The sequence below is a fragment of the Schistocerca americana genome, chromosome 3 (genome assembly GCF_021461395.2).
Source record: "Schistocerca americana isolate TAMUIC-IGC-003095 chromosome 3, iqSchAmer2.1, whole genome shotgun sequence".
Taxonomy (NCBI): Eukaryota; Metazoa; Arthropoda; class Insecta; order Orthoptera; family Acrididae; genus Schistocerca; species Schistocerca americana.
The window spans coordinates 889,886,646-889,907,867 of record NC_060121.1 but is presented as its reverse complement, the minus strand read 5'-3'; the positions used below and the strand labels follow the sequence as shown (position 1 = coordinate 889,907,867).

General features: G+C 38.0%; 1 protein-coding gene across 1 annotated transcript in view; it reads right to left on the bottom strand.

The window, feature by feature from the left end:
- Positions 1-4,191: 4,191 nt before the first annotated feature.
- LOC124607334 (tektin-2) overlaps positions 4,192-21,222 on the bottom strand; it is a 40,226-nt gene continuing 23,195 nt past the window's right edge. The window contains exons 6-7 of the mRNA XM_047139633.1: positions 5,294-5,517; positions 4,192-4,325 (exon numbers count right to left, since the gene is read on the bottom strand). Coding sequence (XP_046995589.1) covers positions 4,196-4,325; positions 5,294-5,517 — 354 coding nt within the window. The 3' untranslated portion in view covers positions 4,192-4,195. The remainder of the gene's footprint in view (positions 4,326-5,293; positions 5,518-21,222) is intronic.

The window sequence follows — 21,222 nt, the reverse complement described above, 5'->3', positions numbered from 1 at the left end:
TATTTGCAGAGTATTAGCACGGCCTAGCAGAGTGTGCTATCGTAGCAGTTATTAGTGATCCACAAACTGTGTGTCAAACTTGCATGAACATTATATATAGCAAAGGACTCAGATGTATGTTGTATCTCACCCAATGCTTGTGACACCATTGTTATTTCATAGTTAAATGTTGTCAGTCTGCTTCATTGAAATAAAATTACTAATGTCATTTTATTGAATTGTTGTATAGCATTCCGAGAACACAGCATCCCTCAGGCATCCTATACGCGACTAGTGGGCTGGACCCCAGAAAAACACCCCTTATTTACATTTTTCCTCATACCTGTATGTGCTCAATAATCATTTAACTCTGTAGTTAACGCTACAACAAAAATTGTTGAAGGTTGCAGATGCCACCAATGACCCACTTGTCCTGTATCCAGCTATGTTAATGATCATAGTGACATAATTGGGTTATGCAGAAGAGACATGTTTATTTAATTGCATAAGTGGCAATAGTTAAAAGCTATATATTTATCATGAAAAATTATGAGTCTACAACTAATATCGAATGTTTTCAATTATTTTTTCCACGTCACTACCTTCCCAAACCCATCCCCTTCCCTCAACTACTAGCCATGCTGCAGGTGTCTTAGCGCAGGGTATATTTTCCTAGTAGTAAGCTATATATGTATAGTTTGGTTCAAAATGCTCCAAGCATTGCAAAGTTAAACTTTGTCACACCTTTCTCAGCCATCCCACTCCTACAAATTCAATTTCATCTGGACTGTCGCCAGTCAGCCTAGCAAACAGAAAAAAACCTGTAGATTTGTTAGTAATAGAATTCAGTTTACATTATTTATAGACATTGCCCCCTTCACATCTGCATCCCAACCCTAATGCTGCTTAAAGTGTTTTATCCCAACGGCAATTTTTTTTCCACACAGTAAGTCATATATGTACCAAGTTTGGTTGAAATTGCTTTAGTTGTTCCAGAGTTAACACTAGCAGGACCGAGGGGCCAAATTGGCCCCTTTTCGATCTTTTCACTTGTTTTCTGAGCAAATCGTAAGTTTGACTAACTTGATATTTTGTGACTTTTCATCAGTCATATGAAATATTCATCAACACGTTTTGGAGTGTCCTATTTTTATTAGGTTGAGAAATATGAAGCTTACCATCTAGAAGAACAGCGGGGCCAATTTAGCTCCTCCGACATTTCTCTTTATTTAGAGGCTACTTCTTTGCAATACTGCATATCAAATCATATCAACTGTTGTCCCTTTCTTGTTCAAATATGCAACAACAATGTCATTCAATCCAGTGCTGATTGTTGGTTAGTTGATGCAAGGATTTCAGCTCTTGTCTGTTGTGACGGTATCTGAGAGTCGTCCCTGCAGTCATGAGCTACGAATACAAGAAGCGGCTAACAGACGCTGAAACACTAGCAGAACTGAGAAAAATAGAAGATAAAAGTTCAGGTGAAGAATTTGAGTTTTCCGACAGCGATCAGTACAATGAAGAAAGTATAGTAGTTCCAGTATGTGCAAATGAAGAATGTGATTCGAGCAACGAATGTGATGATGTAAACACAGCCCAGGACAGTTTTCCGCTAAATTTAGGGGAAAATGAAGCTTCTACATCCAGCATGCCTTCTGATGTTCCAAATTCTAGCTCTATAAGATCAACAACCCGGACAACATTTGCTTCCCCTGGAAGTCAGTCAAAAACTGATACTGGGCAACCTACTGAATAAAATGAAACAGCAAAAGATGGGACTGTGTGGAAAATTGTACCAGTGGGTTCTAACGCAGGTCAGTAATATTTCTACTCTTTGTGTAGAGTTTTAGTTTGTAAAATTACAAGAACAGATATACTCAAATAATATCAGTACATTACACATTCTAAAAATACTGTTCTTTTTTCATATGTTTTCAGGTCATCTACAAAGTCATAACATTTTGCGGGAGAGCTCAGGACCAACATCATATACTAAAAGAAAAATTCAAAGTGGGAAACTTCTTAGTGCTTGGCAGTTAATTTTCAGTGCTTCCATGATGCATCACATCAAGCACTGTACTGAAGCTGAGGCTCGTCGTCGAACACAAGATGATTCCTGGACAGTAGACACTGAAGAACTGGATGCTTTTGTTGCCATAATGTATGCAAGAGGAGTGTATGGGGCAAAGTATTTTCCTCTCAAAAGTCTATGGTCAACAGTATGGAGCCCTCTGTTTTTCAGACAAACTATGGGACAAAACAAAGTTATCAAAATAATCAAGTATATGAGGTTTGACACCAAGTCCACTAGATCTGAACGCCTCAAGGCTGACAAATTCGCTCTTGTCTCAGATACTTGGAATGCTTTCATAGAAAACAGGGTGTCATGCTATAAAGCAGAACCTTATCTTACAGTTGATGAACAACTTTTGCCGTCTAAAACAAGATGCCCATTCACACAATATATTGCAAGCAAGTCAGATAAGTTTGGCATAAAATTCTGGTTACATGTAGGTGTTTCTAGTAAATACATACTGAATGGATTCCCATATACTAGTGCTGATCCCCTTCGACTAGCTGACCAAGGCGTAGGTGAAAATGTTGTTCTTAGGCTCATGGGACCATACTTAGGCAAAAGTTTTAATGTCACTACTGACAGTTACTTTACTTCACTAAGCCTTGCACACATCTGAGGGCAGCATCCACAACTTTAGTAGGTACTTTGAACCGTTATCGAAGGGAGGTGCCTCCTGCTGCAAAGACCAGAAAACAAACACTCCACTCGACTATTGTGTATAAAAATGATGATGGAACAACACCAAAAGTTTATCAAGGGAAAACAAATAAGAATGTTTTGTTACTGAGTTCACTTCACTCTCATGTATCACTGTCTGATAGTCAGAAGAAGACTCCTGTAACAGTGCAATTCTACAATGAAACAAAATTTGGGTTCGACGTTGTCGATCAAATGACAAGAATGTGCTCTGCAAAAGCCGGTACAAGACGTTGGCCAATGCATGTATTTTACAACATTCTTGATTTGGCTGCCATAAATTCCTGGGTGTTGTATAAGGAAGTGACTGGTACGCGACTTAGCAGGCGGAAGCATATTTTTGATTTGTGTGAAGAGCTTCAAGCGCAGTATGTATCACCAAGAAATAAAGAGCCAGACCAGAATCATGCAGACACTAAAGGCGGACCACAGAGGGCAACTAAGAGAGAGAAGTGTAAAATCCGTACCTCATGTAAAGGAAACCATACTGCTACTGTTTGTTCAGGTTGTGAGAAAGCAGTATGTGGCAAATGTGAGAAGAGAAGACGAGTGTGGTATGACAAGTGCAGCAGTAAACAGCAGTGAACTACGGTGGAGAGAGAGAGAGAGAGAGAGAGAGAGAGAGAGAGAGAGAGAGAGTGGGAGAGAGAGAGAGAGTGGGAGGGAGAGAGAGAGAGAGAGAGAGAGAGAGAGAGAGAGAGAGAGAGTGTGTGTGTGTGTGTGTGTGTGTGTGTGTGTGTGTGTGTGTGTGTATCATGTATTTATTTTATTAATAAAAATCAATAAAAGCTATATATGTGTGTTACATTCCATTACCTATCACAATATGATCAAATAAACAAAAATAAACATGGCACCAATTTGGCCCTGTCGGTCCTTGTAGGTAGTAGCCTGCTCCTAGTGTTAAACTTCAATATTACCAATTTCCCATCCCAACCCCACAAATAGGGATGCCAGGGGATGTCTTAGTCCCCTGGTAACTGTTTCCTTATACTAAGTCACATATGTGTACCAAGCTTGGTTGAAACTGCTCCTGATGTTCCACAGCTTTGGTAGATCATACACATACATACACAGCCATCCATTATTATACTGTTGATTAATATCACGTAACAACCAAGCATTAACAGTGGACAGTGTACAAATGAAACAATTAATGATGCTGACTTTTTTCTGCCCCAGCATCTCTTGTTTTGTTCCACATGTTTAAAGGTGTATGCATGTGTGAATGAATCATCAACAGTTCTATAAAAATGCTGTACCAAAATTACTGAAACATAAGTAAGCTGTAAACCACATGCTTTTATTACTAAAAAGTATCAATATTGTATACAAATGAAAATTAACATCTCAGTTGGTTACGGAATCTTCTTTGATGAATAACATGACGAGACCAAAGAACAAGTTGTTCTTAAGCACAAAGTGGGAGGCAGCAGGATGAATCTACCTCTCATCAGGGTGCAATGCAGACCGTATGTCACAACAGCGGTTCAGTACAGTCAGAGCTTGGTTCTTGCAGTCGATATCGGCGGCCAGTCGTACACTGTGCTGCTGCAGAGCATTGTATGTTGCTCTGGAAGAATAGACATAGTCTAACATCATTTATCTTAAAAGTTTAACACAATAAGGCAAGTATAATAGATAAAAATTGTGTATGTGTCTTGAGACAGCACAACTGATGCCATGCAATGACACGGACTTCAGTCACCCAGTATTTGAGAATGAGAGCGCTTTGCAACTTCCAATGAACTTTACAATCAGTTTCAAACTTTTATGAAACCTTTTATCACTGTCAACCCCCACATAGTTCACTTTTTGTTTGAAATGGAGCACAAATTGTGCTGACTGTATTCTTACAGTTTTTCATAATGTCAATGTCTCATGACTTCCAACAAACTTCAAGAACAATTTCAAACCTCTTCTAATCTTTTTCTCGCTTAAATGCATAATGTCAAGTATTTGTCACAGCAACTCATTTGTAAAGTAATCAACATTTGAAGCTGTTTTATACATGGGTGTTTCATCCTTAAAAGAATCGGTGGTTTTGCTGCATCAGTATTATTTATTGTTGTACCTCTTATTTTTTTACAGATCATGTTATGTTGAAATTTTTTGACGACTTTCTAGACCATATTTCTTAAATTTGTTATGTAGTAGACACTCCTCTCTCTGTACAAATATTTTAAACTATTATCAATATTATTTCCAATTATTAGGTGATACATAATATATTTCGAAATGGTGGTATGAACATTGTCAGAAATAAGAACTTAAAGGCCATGGTGTTCACAGTAGTGTAAGAGATGTGCTCATTGATGATCCTGAATTCATCCTAAATTGTTTATTTAAAATTGTGATCCAGACTACTGACTGCACTTTAGGGTTAAATTTTTTTTAATGTCATTTGATTAAACTTTCAAAATTTATTTTATTGCATGAAAAATAAAACTAGACATAGCTTATAAAATTTCTTGCTAAAATGTATGCACAGAACTTTCGAACAGTGTTAGAAAGGAAAAAGAGTAGTCATGAATTCCTTACTTTGCATCAGCAATCTGCTGTGTGAGCTTTTGTCGAGACAGTTGGAGCTGGAGTAGTTCATTTTTTATTGTCTGTTGGGCATCATCATACAAAAGTTCTGCACGTGGCCGCCACAGACGTATCTCGAGACGTGACTCTGCCAACTTTGATGGACCTGTTTTATCAGCTAGAGCTTCTTCCAATAGCGAAATTTCACGATTTATAACACCCATTTCATTTTCAGTCTGGGGAAACAGAGGACAAGCTTTTGTTACTGGACAAGATGGTCAGCTTCATTTAAATTCTGAGCATAATAAGTATTTCTGGTGCCACTGAAATAAAGCAATGACCTTAATTCACAGATAATGTTAGAATAAAAAATAGGAGAAAAGAAAAACAATTGCATAATAAGCAATAGTATTTATTTCTCTCTCATTGTGACCTCTTTTCTCCACCAAATCTCCAACCAGCTGTGATATTTGTTGCTTTGTTAATTGATCCTTGTACAGTCCCATTCCCTTCAACCTCCTCTTCTCTTTGCCACATCTAGGAATGTCTGATGCTGAAAGCCAGAATTTCTGTCATCTTATATTCACATGTGATTTCTATAACTGTCTGATAGGTTAACAGTTTGCAAAACATATTACCATCTTCAAAAACGAGAAATAATGTGTGCAGTGTGGCTTCTGAAGAAAATATGCTGTGAATGTTAATGTATACTGAGGAGTTAACTTATTCTGTTGGGTGTAGGAGAAAGGTATGAAGGATTTTACCAAACAAGAAAAAAATTAGATAAAGAGAAATTAAATAAAGACATTTGCAGAACATACTTGCAGACCATGGGTCTGTGACCTCTTATAGTTTGTTGCCTTATATATGTGGTGTCTGTTCTTTCAGGTATATCCCAAAGAACAGACACTATTTTGATTCTGAAATCACTATGAATCAAGATACAAAGGAATTAAAGACATTAGCTGCCAGTGGGCATTGATTTTATATGAGTGAAACAAGTTGAAAATTTGTGCCGGATTGGTATTCAAACTCCGATCTCTTGCTTTCAAAGGTAGTGAGATGCCATGAGCAATGAGGCTGATGAGCAGGGGCTCTACATCAGTAGTGTGTGGTATAAGTTGAGAATTTGGGTCTGCTGGGAGGGGTGCTAGGGCAGTCCTTGTGCTTTTGCTGACCACTGTGTCCATATGGCATAGTGGTCAGCGCATCTGCCTGGTAAGCAGGAGAGCCAGATTCGAATCCCGGTCTGGCACAAATTTTCAACTTGCCCCACTGGTATAAAATTAATGCCCGTTGGCAGCTAATGTCTTTAATTCCTTTGTGTCTTGTTGCTTCAGCACCAAAATTACCTGTGAAAAAGAGTGACACAGTCCAAGGTGTGACATTTTAAGCACATTCCAGTGTGAGCTGTCCTTGAGCAGTCAACTACAAGAACCTTCACAGTACTATTCACTCTGAGATGTGGAGTAGCACAGTTAAATTTACAAAATGAGAAAAGTAATACTGCATTTTCTTAGTATTAATTGTGACAGTAGTAGAAAGTTGAACTAGAATCGTTAGAGAGAGGAGCATGATTCTCAGTTGGTCCAACACACACATTTTCAATAATTTGCTAGCTGCCATAAAAAGTTTAAATACTGATAAAGTTTGGTCTAAGAGGAATGTAAATGATTTGTTGGTGGTCAACTCCTTCTACTCCATTGACGAATTTTTTGGTAGAACCAACTGATTTGTATATATTACTGGTAATATCAAATAATGCAAGGAGGAGGAGGAGGAAGAGATTAGAGTTTAACGTCCCGTCGACAACCGTCCCGTCGACAACGAGGTCATTAGAAACGGAGTGCAAGATCGGGTGAGGGAAGGATGCGGAAGGAAATCGGCCATGCCCTTTCAAAGGAACCATCCCGGCATTTGCCTGAAACGATTTAGGGAAGTCACGGAAAACCTAAATCAGGATGGCCGGAGACGGGATTGAACAGTCGACCTCCCGAATGCAAGTCCAGTGTGCTGACCACTGCGCCACCTCGCTCAGTCAAATAATGCAAGTATCAGTGCAGTAATGACAACATTGTAAGTAAGTGCTGTAAAATTATTTTGCCATTTGGTGATGCATGGCTACAACAGCCTAAGGATTATCATATGCAGCTCAGTGTATAGAACATTTACTTGTTTTGTAAAAGTTATATATTACCATTTAAATAAAAATACATTTTAAGATTTTTTTATTTATTCCACATTCACGTGAACCATTTCACCTAGAATCTATGGAAGGTACATATTCATTTTTCTTTGTAAATATTTATTGTGCATGGTTGTTGTTCTGGTTTGTTCCACACTCTGGATGATCTCCACACTATGCAACAAACATACTATGGAACAAAAAGTATATTTAATCTAAACTAATCTACAATAATGACTATTGATGATGGTGGAGACTCCATTAGCTCGGCACATTACCGCTTGCAAGTGTTTAAATATTAGAAATGTCTTAAGTTTGTTAAAAGTAATGTAGATGTATTCACAGAATAATCTGGTATTGTAGAACAATACAGAAAATGAAACTTCACTTCACACTTTTTTTTTTAAATTGTAATTTTCAGAATGAAGATCTGATACACAATAACTTGCCAATGGAAATAAGTTTGTTAAAAGTAATGTAGATGTATTCACAGAATAATCTGGTATTGTAGAACAAGACAAAAAATGAAACTTCACTTCACACTTTTTTTTAAAATTGTAATTTTCAGAACGAAGATCTGACACGTAATAACTTGCCAATGGAAATGATATTTAAAAATAATCAACTAGGTCTATTTTCTTGTTTGGTTGGAATCTAAAAGTCCTCTTAGTTGTCACTGTCTGAACAGTATACCTGAATTTTTTGCGCAAATGAGTTCAAATAAATATAATAATTAAATGCAGAAATAATTTTGTAAAAGAAATATACACAATCCAGTCACATTAATCTGATCACCCCATATGCTCAACATCTACATGCGATAACGACTCACCGACGACAGGTACAGCACTATCAGTGGGGAACGCAGAAAACAGTGCAGTCGTTGTCATTGTGTGGAAACAGAGCAATATATCTGATATCCAAAAGAATATGATCATTGGCTCTCGGGCCAAGGATGGAAGCATTTCTGAAACAGCTAAGTTTGTAAACTGTTCACATACTGTTGTGGTTAAAGTATTCGAAACCAGTGCCGAAGCAACTGTGGTGCAACATAGGATATAGATGACAGGGGTGAGCAATGGCTGCAGAGATTTGTACAGATGAATCGACTTGCAACTGTTGAGCAAACAACCACCCACATGAACCAATGGGCTACCAACAGTGTCTCCTCAATGACCATTCAATGAACGTTGCTACATATGGGTTTCTGCAGCAGGTGCCTGGTTCATGCGCCCATACTGACTGCTGTTCATTGGGGATGAAGACTGGAATTTGCATGCCACTACAGCAACTGGATGTGCGTCCACTGAGTTCCAACATGTGGCCTTTCCAGATGAATCACATTTTATGCTCCATGAGACAGATGGGCATTGATGTATATTGTGTGAAATGTCTTAAAGCAAATGCCCTGAATGTGTTATGGTCTATGGGATGTTTTCTTGGCATTCCTGGGGTGATCTTTTCATTCTGGAAGCCACAGTGGATCAACCCAAGCAAGCATCTATCCTTGCAAACCATGTCCATCCCTAAATGCAGTTTGTTTTTATTTGGCATGATGGCATCTACCAGCAGGACAATGCAACATGTCACAGCTTACACTGTATGTGTGTGGTTCAAAGAGCACCACGACGATTCTACCATATTCCCCTGGCCACCACACTCCCTGTATTAAAACCCAGTCAAGAATCTGTGGGACTACCTCGAATGGCTGATTGCGCCGTGGATCATCAACCAAGAGACCTAGCACAGCTGGTTACAAGATTGGAGTCAGCATGGCTCCACATCCCTGTTGGAACCTTCCAGAACATCACTGACTCTCTTCCTGCACACCTTACAGCGGACTGTGCTGCAAAAGGTGGCTATTCAGGCTTTTGACAGGTGGTCACAATAATGTGGCACTGGTGCATTCAGTGTGTATGCCTGGAGGCACATTGGAGATGCTACTCCGGCAGCCATTGAGGGAACAGGATGCAACCAACTGCAGATTGTGGTGCATGTTAGAACAAATGATGTCTGTTGTCTGGACTCTGAGGTCATTCTTGGGTCATTCCAGTGACTGGCATAGAAGTTTGAGAAGACCAGCTTTGCTTGTGGAGTTTAAATGGAGCTCACACTTTGCAGCATTGTCCCCAGAACTGATTGTGGCCCTTTGGTTCTGAGTCAAATGGAAGGGCTGAACCAGAGACTTCAAAGGTTCTGTGACAAACTAGGCTGTGGCTTCCTGGGCTTGCACCATAGGGTTGAGAACTGTAGAGTCCCCCTAAATAGGTCAGGTGTGCACTATACATCAGAGGCTGCTACTGAGGCAGCTGACTGTGTGTAGGGGGCACGCAAGGGTTTTCAGATTAGGTGACTCTCCATCCAATGCAGATAATGATAACTGTAGGAAACCCAGCAGTACCTGTGTAAAATCGAAAGAAATGCATCCCATAGGTGAGAGTATTAAAATCCTAATGGTAAACTGCCGAAGCATTCGCAACAAGGGGCCAGAGTTTGAAGCGCTAATGAAAAGCAGTAAAGCTCACATAATACCAGGTACAGAAAGCAGGTTGAAACCTGAAATTGATAGCAGTGAGATTTTTGGGTAACATTTAAGTGTATATCGAAAGAATAGGCAAATGGCAAATGGAGGTGGTGGTATTTGTCACAATAGGCAAAACGCTCAAATCCACCGAGATAGAAAATGAAGCTGCATGTGAGATTGTTTGGAAAAGACTTAGTATCAGGGGTGGGCATTAACCATAATTGGACCCTTCTATAGCCCACCATGCCTATCTCCTGATGTAACCAAAAACTTTAGAGAAAACTTATACGTAAGTTACCCAATCATACTGTAATCATCAGTGGAGACTTTAATCATCCAACAAATAATTGGGAAAATTACAATTTTGTTAGTGGTGGGCATGATAAAATGCCCTGTGAAATTTTACTGCATGCCCTGTCTTAAAACCACCTAGAACAGGTAGTTAGGAACCCCACTCATGGTGGAAATATATTTGATCTAATGGCAACAAACAGACCTGACATCTCTGAGTATGTTCACATCAAAACTATTATTAGTGGTTATGAGTGATAAAATATCAGTGGTTATAGTGTTCAGAAAAGACCCTTTTTTTAGGATAGAGAGGACAGAAAGAAACCAAGTTTTAAGAGAGGTTAGGATTGAGACAAACCTTCAGTTTGAGAAAGAAACCAAAAAACATAATTCTAGCTAATTACATCAGCATAAACAGCTGTTGGTTAAGAGTTTTCAACAGTCAGCAGAAATTTCAACTCTACCCAATTTTAACTTAGTCAATGTGAAATGTCAGCTGTCTTTATTGCAACAAAATATTTGAGGACTGAGAAATAAAATTAATGAATTAATTATCTGCATAGATGAATAAGAGTCCTCAAACCCAGATGACATAATTTGCCTCTCTGAACATCATGTGACCACTGGTATAGAACTTCTAAGTGTTACAGGATTTAGGTTAGCATCTCACTTTTGTAGAGCAGAAATGGAGAAAGCAGGAGTTGTCACATTCATCAGGAACTGTCATAAATTTAAGAACATAGACATTCATAAATTTTGCCTTGAACAGCATACGGAAGTATGTGCAACAGAAGTAGAATTTCACTAAAAATCCTTCATAAAATGAAGTGTATATTGAGCACCTGCAGGTAAATTTAATCTGTTCATAAACCACCTTGAAGCTGTACCAGCCCATTTAACAACCAAAAACAAAGAAATAGTGGTTGCTGGTGACTTCAATGTAGATTTCCTTAAAGACTCTCCCAATAAGAATTTATTTGAGTTAGTAACACTATCATTCAACTTAATTCCCACTGTAAAGTTCTCACTATGGTAGCCAATTGCTCACAAACAGCCATTGATAATATCTTTATAGAAAAGTCCAATGAACAAAATTATATTACAAAACCAATAGTCAATGGCCTCTCAGACCATGACATGCAGTTCCTTCTGTTAGACGTTAATACTGAACAGGATATAAAATCTGTTAATTATGTGTTCAAGAGTGTAATCAATAATCCAAAAATTGATTATTTTAGGACACTTCTCAGAGACATTCACTGGAGTGATGTTTACAGTGCTCATGGGATGAATGAAAAATATAACACTTTTGCTAACAAAGTGCTTACCTTATTTGAACACTGTTTTTCCCAAAAACTAACCAAGGTTAGAGCAAACTCTACAAAGAAGCCATGGATTACTCAAGGAATAGAGGTATCTTGAAAAACAAAAAGAAAACTGTAATACTGCAAAATATTAAAGACTGTAATACAGACATCAAAGCAAATATATTAAAAAGAAAAGATAGTCATATCAGATAACAAAATAAAGGCAATATGGGATATAGTGAAGGAGGAGACCAGTAGAACCAGACATGAGGAGTGACAAATAGCATTAAGAGTAAATGATACATTGGTGACAGATGTGTATAGTGTTGCAGCACTTTTTAACAAACATTTTATAACAGTTACTGAAAAGATGAGGTTGTCAGGTTCTGTAGATGCCGCTATGGAATACATCAGTCCAGACATTTCAAGTAACTTCCACAATACGAATTTGACCCTCGCTACCCCAGCAGAATTAGTGTCCATCATAAAATCTTTAAAACCAAAAACATCTAGTGGGTATGATGAAACATCAACAAAGTTAATTAAAGACTGTGATTCTGAGTTAAGTAACATATTAAGCTATCTTTGTAACCATTTGTTTATCAGTGGAATATTCTGTGAATGGTTGAAATATGTTGAAGTTAAGCCCCTGTTTAAGAAGGGAGATAAAGAAATAGCATCAAATTTCCATCCAATTTCACTTTTGTCAGCATTCTCAAAAAATTTATAAAAGGTAATGCACAATCAGCTTTATAATCATCTTATCACAAATAACACACTGTCAAAGTTGCAGTTCGGATTTCTAAAGAGTTCTGATATTGAGAAGGTTGTCTACACCTACAGTGAAAATGTACTTAATACATTAGACAAAAAATTGCAAGCAACTGGTATATTTTGGGATCTGTCAAAGGCATTTGACTGTGTAACTCACAGTATCATTTTAAGTAAATTAGAATATTTTGGTGTAACAGGAAATGTCTTTCCCTGAACCATAGACCTTGCCATTGGCGGGGAGACTTCTGTGCCTCAGCAATACAGATGGCCGTACTGTAGATACAAACATCCATACTGTAGGTGCAACCACAGCTCAGGGGCATCTCTTGAGAGGCCAGACAAACATGTGGTTCCTGAAGAGGGGCAGCAGCCTTCTGAGTAGTTTCAGGCACAACAGTCTGGATGATTGATTGATCTGGCCTTGTAACACTAGCCAAAACAGCCTTGCTGTGCTGGTACTGCGAACGGCTGAAAGGAAGGGGAAACTACAGCCGTAATTTTTCCCGAGGGCATGCGGCTTTACTATATGGGTAAATGATGATGGTGTCCTCTTGGGTAAAATATTCTGGAGGTAAAATAGTCCCCCATTCAGATCTCCAGCCTGGGACTACACAGGAGGGCATCGTTATCAGGAGAATGGAAAGTCAGACCCTTAATCGGGCAGGTAGGTTAGAAAATCTAAAAAGGGAAATGGATAGCTTAAAGTCAGATATAGTAGGAATTAGTGAAGTTGGTTGGCCAGAGGAACTACACTTCTGGTCAGGTGAATATAGGGTTATAAATACAAAATCAAATAGGGGTAATGCAGGAGTAGATTTAATAATGAATAAAAAAATAGGAGTGTGGGTAGGCTACTACAAACAGCATAGTGAACGCATTATTGTGGCCAAGATAGACATGAAGCCCATGCCTACCACAGTTGTACAAGTTTATATGCCAACTAGCTCTGCAGATGATAAAGAGATTGATGAAATGTATGATGTTTTAAAAATAATTATTCAGATAGTGAAGGGAGACGAAAATTTAATAGTCATGGGTGACTGGAATTCGATATAGGAAAAGGAAGAGGAAGAAAAGAAGTAAGTGAATATGGAATGGGGGTAAGGAATGAAAGAGGAAGCTGCCTGGTAGAATTTTGCACAGAGCATAACTTAATCATAGCTAACACTTGATTTAAGTATCATGAAAGAATGTTGTATGCGTGAAAGAGGCATGGAGACCCTGGAAGATACCAGATTGATTATATAATGGTAAGACAGAGATTTAGGAACCAGGTTTTAAATTGTAAGACATTTCCAGGGCAGATGTAAATTCTGACCACAATCTATTGGTTATGAACTGTCGCTTAAAACTGAAGAAACTGCAAATAGGTTGGAACTTAAGGAGATGGGACCTGGATGAACTGACTAAACCAGAGGTTGTAGAGAGATTCAGAGAGAGCATTAGGAAATGATTGACAAGATCGGGGGAAGAAGAATGGGGAGCTTTGAGAGATGAAATAGTGAAGACAGCAGAGGATCAAGTAGGTAAGAAGATGAGGGCTAATAGAAACCCTTGAGTGACACAAGAGATATTGATTTTAATTGATGAAAGGAGAAAATATCAAAGTGCAGTAAATGAAGCACCCAAAAAGGAATACAAATGTCTCAAAAATGAGATCATCAGGAAGTGCAAAATGGCTAAGCAGGGTCAACTGTAAGAATGTAGAGACATATCTCATTAGGGGTAAGATAGATACTACCTACAGGAAAATTAAAGAGACCTTTGGAGAAAAAGAGAACCTCTTGTATGAATATCAAGAGCTCAGATGGAGACCCAGTTCTAAGCAAAGAAGGGAAGCAGAAAGGTGGAAGCAGTATATAGAGGGTTATACAAGGGCAATGTATTTGAGGACAATATTATGGAAATGGAAGAGGATGTAGGTGAAGATGAAATGGGAGATATGATACTGCATGAAGAGTCTGACAGAGCACTGAAAGAACTAAGTTGAAACAAGGCCACGGGGGTAGACACATGTAACCTCCCCCTCACTTATCGACCTTAATGACAGTGAAAAATTAAACCGCGTGTACCTAATGGAAATTTGGGAAAAGCAATTGTCACCGAAGTTAATCTGTCGGTAAAGAGGGAGGAAAGGGTTACATCTAAATGAAAGGAAAAATGCAAATGAAACTGGTGGAAATTAATTTTGGAAAGGGGTAAAGTTAAAGAAGAAAGTAAATGTGCGGCTGTTACATTAACAATTAACTAGCGGTAATTAGATATTTGAGATTAGGGGGAAATTACGGTCGCCAGTCCTAAGGACAATTACATAGTAACTGAAAAAGAAAGGTAATTACACATATAAATAGCACTAGAAGCGTGGCAACTGAAGGTTGACACGTGTAGTGTGAAAACTGAAAGTTTGTCAGAAGTAATAACTTTCGCTGCACTCTGACTTAATTTAGCAAAAGAATTAATAAAACCAGAAAACTGAAAGTCAATTTAGTGACTGAAATTAATAGTGAGCTTTCTTTCTGAAGCACATCGAAATCCAGTAAAATACGGTTAGTCTTGGACTACCTCAACAATCATTTCAAAAGCAACTTGACTCTACGCAATTTAGAAACAAGAGATTTAACTTTGAACTTGAATTAAATGATTCTGAACAATTAACAATAGTAAAATTTAGTACGTACCAAGCTGAGCTGCAGTCACAGGTAAGCTAAAATATGCTAACAAAACTCGCACTCTTAATTTGTGCTCGTGTAATCTAAATATTGTAGCCAGCTATGAATACTTTAACTGAACTTTGAAATTAAAGCAGTGATATCTAATTATATTATTTTAATGCTGGCGTTTGAATTTCAACGACACTCGGGTTCATTTCGGAAAAGGAAGGGATCCTGCTTGGCAATGCAATTGGGACAATGAGCAACAAAGGTTCATGCTAAGTTGCTGTAATTTTGCGAGGCAAATGGAACAATTTGAAAAGCTGAGGTCTGCCATACAGTTCTGAAACTTTACGTGCTTTTAGTCTTCCTTGTTGGTTGATTGAAGGTTTGAAGCCGTCGATCGAGGAGGTGGCGACAGTCACTCATTGTCGGCCGTCGCTGTTGCAGAAGCTGGATGCTGGCGCGCCTTCTTCTCGACACGGTCACCAGGCGAAACGGGCTCTTGATGTCCGCCAGCTAATGCTTCCCGTCCGCGACACCATGTCAGAAACTATCATTGCAAGTCGAGCGCAATTACATGCTGCTGAACCCGGAAAGCGCGGCAACTCGCGGGAGCGTCACACAACACCTCCTCCACTTGCTACTCCAGCCAGACTCCCTCTGCTCCACGCGGCAAAGTTCACACTACCAAAGATCCTACACACTTTGATTCTTCACACGACCTATCGATGTAATCGTTCGATAGCAGTTTTCCCTAGGCAAGACCCAGCGTAAAAATACAAATAATATTTACGAAACAAACCAATTATACATCGACATAAATGCATAAATATATATATATACAAATAGTAAAACAATTACAATATATAAAGGCACAGAAATGTCATATCTTGAGGTAACAAAACAAGGAAAAAAATAATAGTACAATAGATGGAAATAGGAGGATATGCATTTCCGGCGTTACAAATATTCCATTAGAACTACTGACGGCCTTGGGAGAGCCAGTCCTGACAAAACTCTACCATCTGGTGAGCAAGATGTATGAGACAGGCGAAATACCCTCAGACTTCAAGAAGAATATGATAATTCCAATCCCAAAGAAAGTAGGTGTTGACAGATGTGAAAATTACTGAACTATCAGTTTAATAAGTCACGGCTGCAAAATACTAATGTGAATTCTTTACACATGAAATGATAAACTGGTAGAAGCCGACTTCGGGGAAGATGATTTTGGATTTTGTAGAAATGTTGGAACACATGAGGCAATACTGACCCTATGACTTATCTTAGAAAATAGATTAAGGAAAGGCAAATCTATGTTTCTAGCATTTGTAGACTTAGAGAAAGCTTTTGACAATGTTGACTGGAATACTCTCTTTCAAATTCTAAAGGTGGCAGGGGTAAAATACAGGGAGCGAAAGGCTATTTACAATTTGTACAGAAACCAGATGGCAGTTATAAGAGTTGAGGGACATGAAAGGGAAGCAGTGGTTGGGAAAGGAGTGAGACAGGGTTGTAGCCTATCCCCGATGATGTTGAATCTGTGTATTAAGCCAGCAGTATAGGAAACAAAAGAAAAATTCAGAGTAGGAATTAAAGCCCATGGAGAAAAAATTAAAACTTTGATGTTCACCAATGACATTGTAATTCTGTCAGAGACAGCAAAGGACCTGGAAAAGCAGCTGAACGGAATGGACAGTGTCTTGAAAGGAGGATATAAGATGAACATCAACAAAAGCAAAACGAGGATAATGGAATGTAGTCGAATTAAGTCAGGTGATGCTGAGGGAATTAGATTAGGAAATGAGACACTTAAAGTAGTGGATGAGTTTTGTTATTTGGGGAGCAAAATAACTGATGATGGTCGACTTAGAGAGGATATAAAACGTAGGCTGGCAATGGCAAGGAAAGCATTTCCAAAGAAGAGAAATTTGTTAACATTGAGTATAGATTTAAGTGTCAGGAAGTCTTTTCTGAAAGTATTTGTATGTAGTGTAGCCAGGTATGGAAGCGAAATGTGGACGATAAATATTTTAGACGAAAAGAGAATAGAAGCTTTCAAAATGTGGCGCTACAGAAGAATGCTGAAGATTAAATGGGTCAATCACATAACTAATGAGGAGGTATTGAATAGAATTGGGGAGAAAAGAAATTTGTGGCACAACCTGACTAGAAGAAGGGATTGGTTGGTAGGACATGTTCTGAGGCATCAAGGGATCACCAATTTAGTATTGGAGGGCAGTGTGGAGGTTAAAAATCATAGAGGGAGACCAAGATATAAATACTTTAAGCAGATTCAGAAGGATGTAGGTTGCAGTAGGTACTGGGAGAGGAAGAAACTTGCACAGGATAGAATAGCATGGAGAGCTGCATCAAACCAGTCTCTGGACTGAAGACCACCACCATCACAACAACAATTACAGGAAATGCTGCAAAATGGTTCAAATCTTATATCTCTGGCAGGAAACAAAGGGTGTTATTAGGAAAGAGACATGTATTAAGCTATCAGGCATCATCCAACTGGGAACTAATTACATGTGGGGTCCCACAAGGTCCCATCTGAGGGCTCTTACTTTTTCTTGTGTATATCAATGACCTTTCATCAGTAACATTACCAGATGCCAAATTTGTTTTATTTGACAATGATACAAACATTCCAATAAATAGCAAATCAAGTGTAGATCATCTAATAAAATATTTGTGGACATTAATCACTGGTTCCTAGCCAGTTCTTTGTCGCTGAACTACATGCAATTCAGAACTTGTAAGGGGTGTCCCATGAGTATATGCCTAACATATGACAACAAGCAGATAGAAGAAGTGGACAGTGTTAAATTCTTGGGATTACAGCTTGATAATTAATTCAACTGGGAGGAGCACACCACAGAACTGCTGAAGCATCTTAACAGATCTCTATTTGCAATGCAAATTGTGTCACACATAAGGGATATAAAAATGAAAAAGCTGGCATACTATGCTTACTTTCATTCGATGATGTCATATGGGATTATTTTTTGGGGTAATTCATCAAGCCAAGCTAAAGTTTCTTGGGCACAAAAACGTGCAATAAGAGTTATTTGTGGTGTGAACTCAAGAACGTCCTGCAGAAGCCTGTTTAGGGAACTAGGGATAGTAACTACTGCTTCCCAACATATTTATTCCTTAATGATATTTGTCATTGAAAATATATCACTTTTGCAAACCAACAGCTCAATTCATGGAATCAATGCTAGAAGTAAGAATAATCTTCACAAAGATTTAAAGTCACTTACTCTTGTACAAAAAGGTGTGCATTATTCAGGAACACACATTTTCAGTAACTTGCCAGCAGCCATAAAAAGCTTAACAACCAATGAAATTCAGTTTGGGAGAAGCCTAGAGCATAAAAAGAAAAACTTTTTTTTTCATTTTAAATTCAGTGCATTAATGCAATCTTAGTAAATGAATGTTTGTAAAATGATTCTTTCATATAGTGTTCATTATAAAAAATGATGATCATTCCACTTGGAACCCGTGGAAGGTACATTAGCTTATTTGTTTCAGTTGTAAATATTTGTCATGTATTATTGTTCTTCTGACATATTCTATATCCTAGAGTACCTCCTCATTATGGATCAATTGGAATGAAAGTAAATCTAATCTAATCTACTAATCATGACACGGTTGTAGCAACAATGATTACCAAAGTACAAAGGACAACTAAAACAAGCAGAAATATATATATATTATTGTCTTTAAATATGTCTGCTTGTGTCTGTATATGTGTGGATGGATATGTTTGTGTGTGTGTGTGTGTGCGAGTGTATACCCGTCCTTTTTTCCCCCTAAGGTAAGTCTTTCCGCTCCCGGGATTGGAATGACTCCTTACCCTCTCCCTTTAAACCCACATCCTTTCATCTTTCCCTCTCCTTCCCTCTTACCTGATGAGGCAACAGTTTGTTGCGAAAGCTTGAATTTTGTGTGTATGTTTGTGTTTGTTTGTGTGTCTGTCGACCTGCTAGCACTTTCATTTGGTAAGTCACATCATCTTTGTTTTTAGATATATATTTCCTACGTGGAATGTTCCCTCTATTATATATATATATATATATGGTTATAATAGAGGGAAACATTCCACGTAGGAAATATATATCTAAAAACAAAGATGATGTGACTTACCAAATGAAAGTGCTGGCAGGTCGACAGACACACAAACAAACACACAAACATACACAAACATATACAAATCCTTGTATGTTTGTGTTTGTTTGTGTGTCTGTCAACCTGCCAGCACTTTCATTTGGTAAGTCACATCATCTTTGTTTATATATATATATATATATATATATATATATATATATATATATATATATATATGGTTATAATAGAGGGAAACATTCCACGTAGGAAATATATATCTAAAAACAAAGATGATGTGACTTACCAAATGAAAGTGCTGGCAGGTCGACAGACACACAAACAAACACAAACATACACACAAAATTCAAGCTTTCGCAACAAACTGTTGCCTCATCAGGAAAGAGGGAAGGAGAGGGAAAGACGAAAGGATGTGGGTTTTAAGGGAGAGGGTAAGGAGTCATTCCAATCCCGGGAGCGGAAAGACTTACCTTAGGGGGAAAAAAGGACGGGTATACACTCGCACACACACACATATCCATCCACCTATGGATATGTGTGTGTGCTATATATATATATATATATATATATATATATATATATATATATATATATATATATAGACACACACACACACATTTTCAGTAAACTAGATAAAAAAATCAGTTATGTCATATCTCAGTGAGGAACTTGAAAGTTGGAGCACAGGTCAGGAGCATGTGGAGGAAGTATGACTCAAATTTTAGAGAATAGTTGACCACGCACTGGATAGGCATGTACCCAGTAGAACAGTTCATAATGGGAGGGAACTTCCATGGTATACACTCACCATAAAGAAATTTCTAAAGAAACAGAGATTACTGCATAATAGGTGTAAAACATAGTGTAAGGCTATAGATAGAGAGATGCTGAATGAAACATGTTTGGCTGTCAAGAGTGCAGTGCATGATGTCTTCAATGACTATTGTAGCAGAATATTGCCAAATGACATTTTACAGAATCCAAAGAAATTCTGAACCTATATAAAAGCTGTTAGCAGCAGCAAAGTTAGTGTCCAGTTGTTAACGAATGAGACAGGAACTGAAATTGAGGGTACCAAAGCAAAAGCTGAAATGCGTAACTGCTTTTTCAAATGATCCTTTAAAAAAGGAAAACACAGGAGAATTGCCCTAATTTAATCCTTGTATCACTGAAAAGATGAATGAAATAAGTATAAGTGTCAGTGGTGTTGAGAAACAGCTGAAATCGTTAAAACTGAACAAACCTGTAGGGATCAATGGAACCCCTGTCAGATTCTATACTGAATTTGTGGCTGAGTTAGCCGCTCTCCTGACTATAATGTATCATAGATCCCTCAAACAAAAAACTGTGCCCAGTTCTTGGAAAAAGGCATAGGTCACACACATCTACAAGAAGGGTAGTTAAAGTGATCCACAATACTAGCGTCCAATATCCTTGACATCAATTTGTTGTAGAATCTTAGGACATATTCTGAGCTCAAAGATAATGAAGTATCTTGAACAGTGTGACTTCTTCAGTGTCAACCAATATAGATTTTGAAAACATCGATCATAGGAAATACAACTCACACTTTTCTCACACAACATACTGAAAGCTTCGGATCAAGTCAGTCAGTCAGATCCAGTGTTTCTTGATTACTGAAAAGCATTTGACTCAGTACCGCATCTACTCTTATCATCAAAAGTACAATTATATGGTGTATCAAGTGAAATTTGTGACTGGATTGAGAACTCTTTGGTAGGGAGGGTACAGCATGTTATCTTGGATGGAGAGTCATCGACAGATGTAGAAGTAACTTCAGGTGGTAACATTTAAGTGTGTTGCGACCACTGCTGTTCATGTTGTGTATTAATGACCTTGCAGACAATAGTAAAATCAGGTTTTTTGCAGATGATGCAGTTATCTATAATGAAGTACTATCTGAGATAATCTGTGTAAACATTAAGTCAGATCTTGATAAGATTTCAACATGGTACAGAAATTCACAACTTGCTCTAAATGTTCAGAAATTTAAAATTTTGCACTTCACAAAACGAAAAAAATGTAGTGTTCTAAGACTATAATATCAA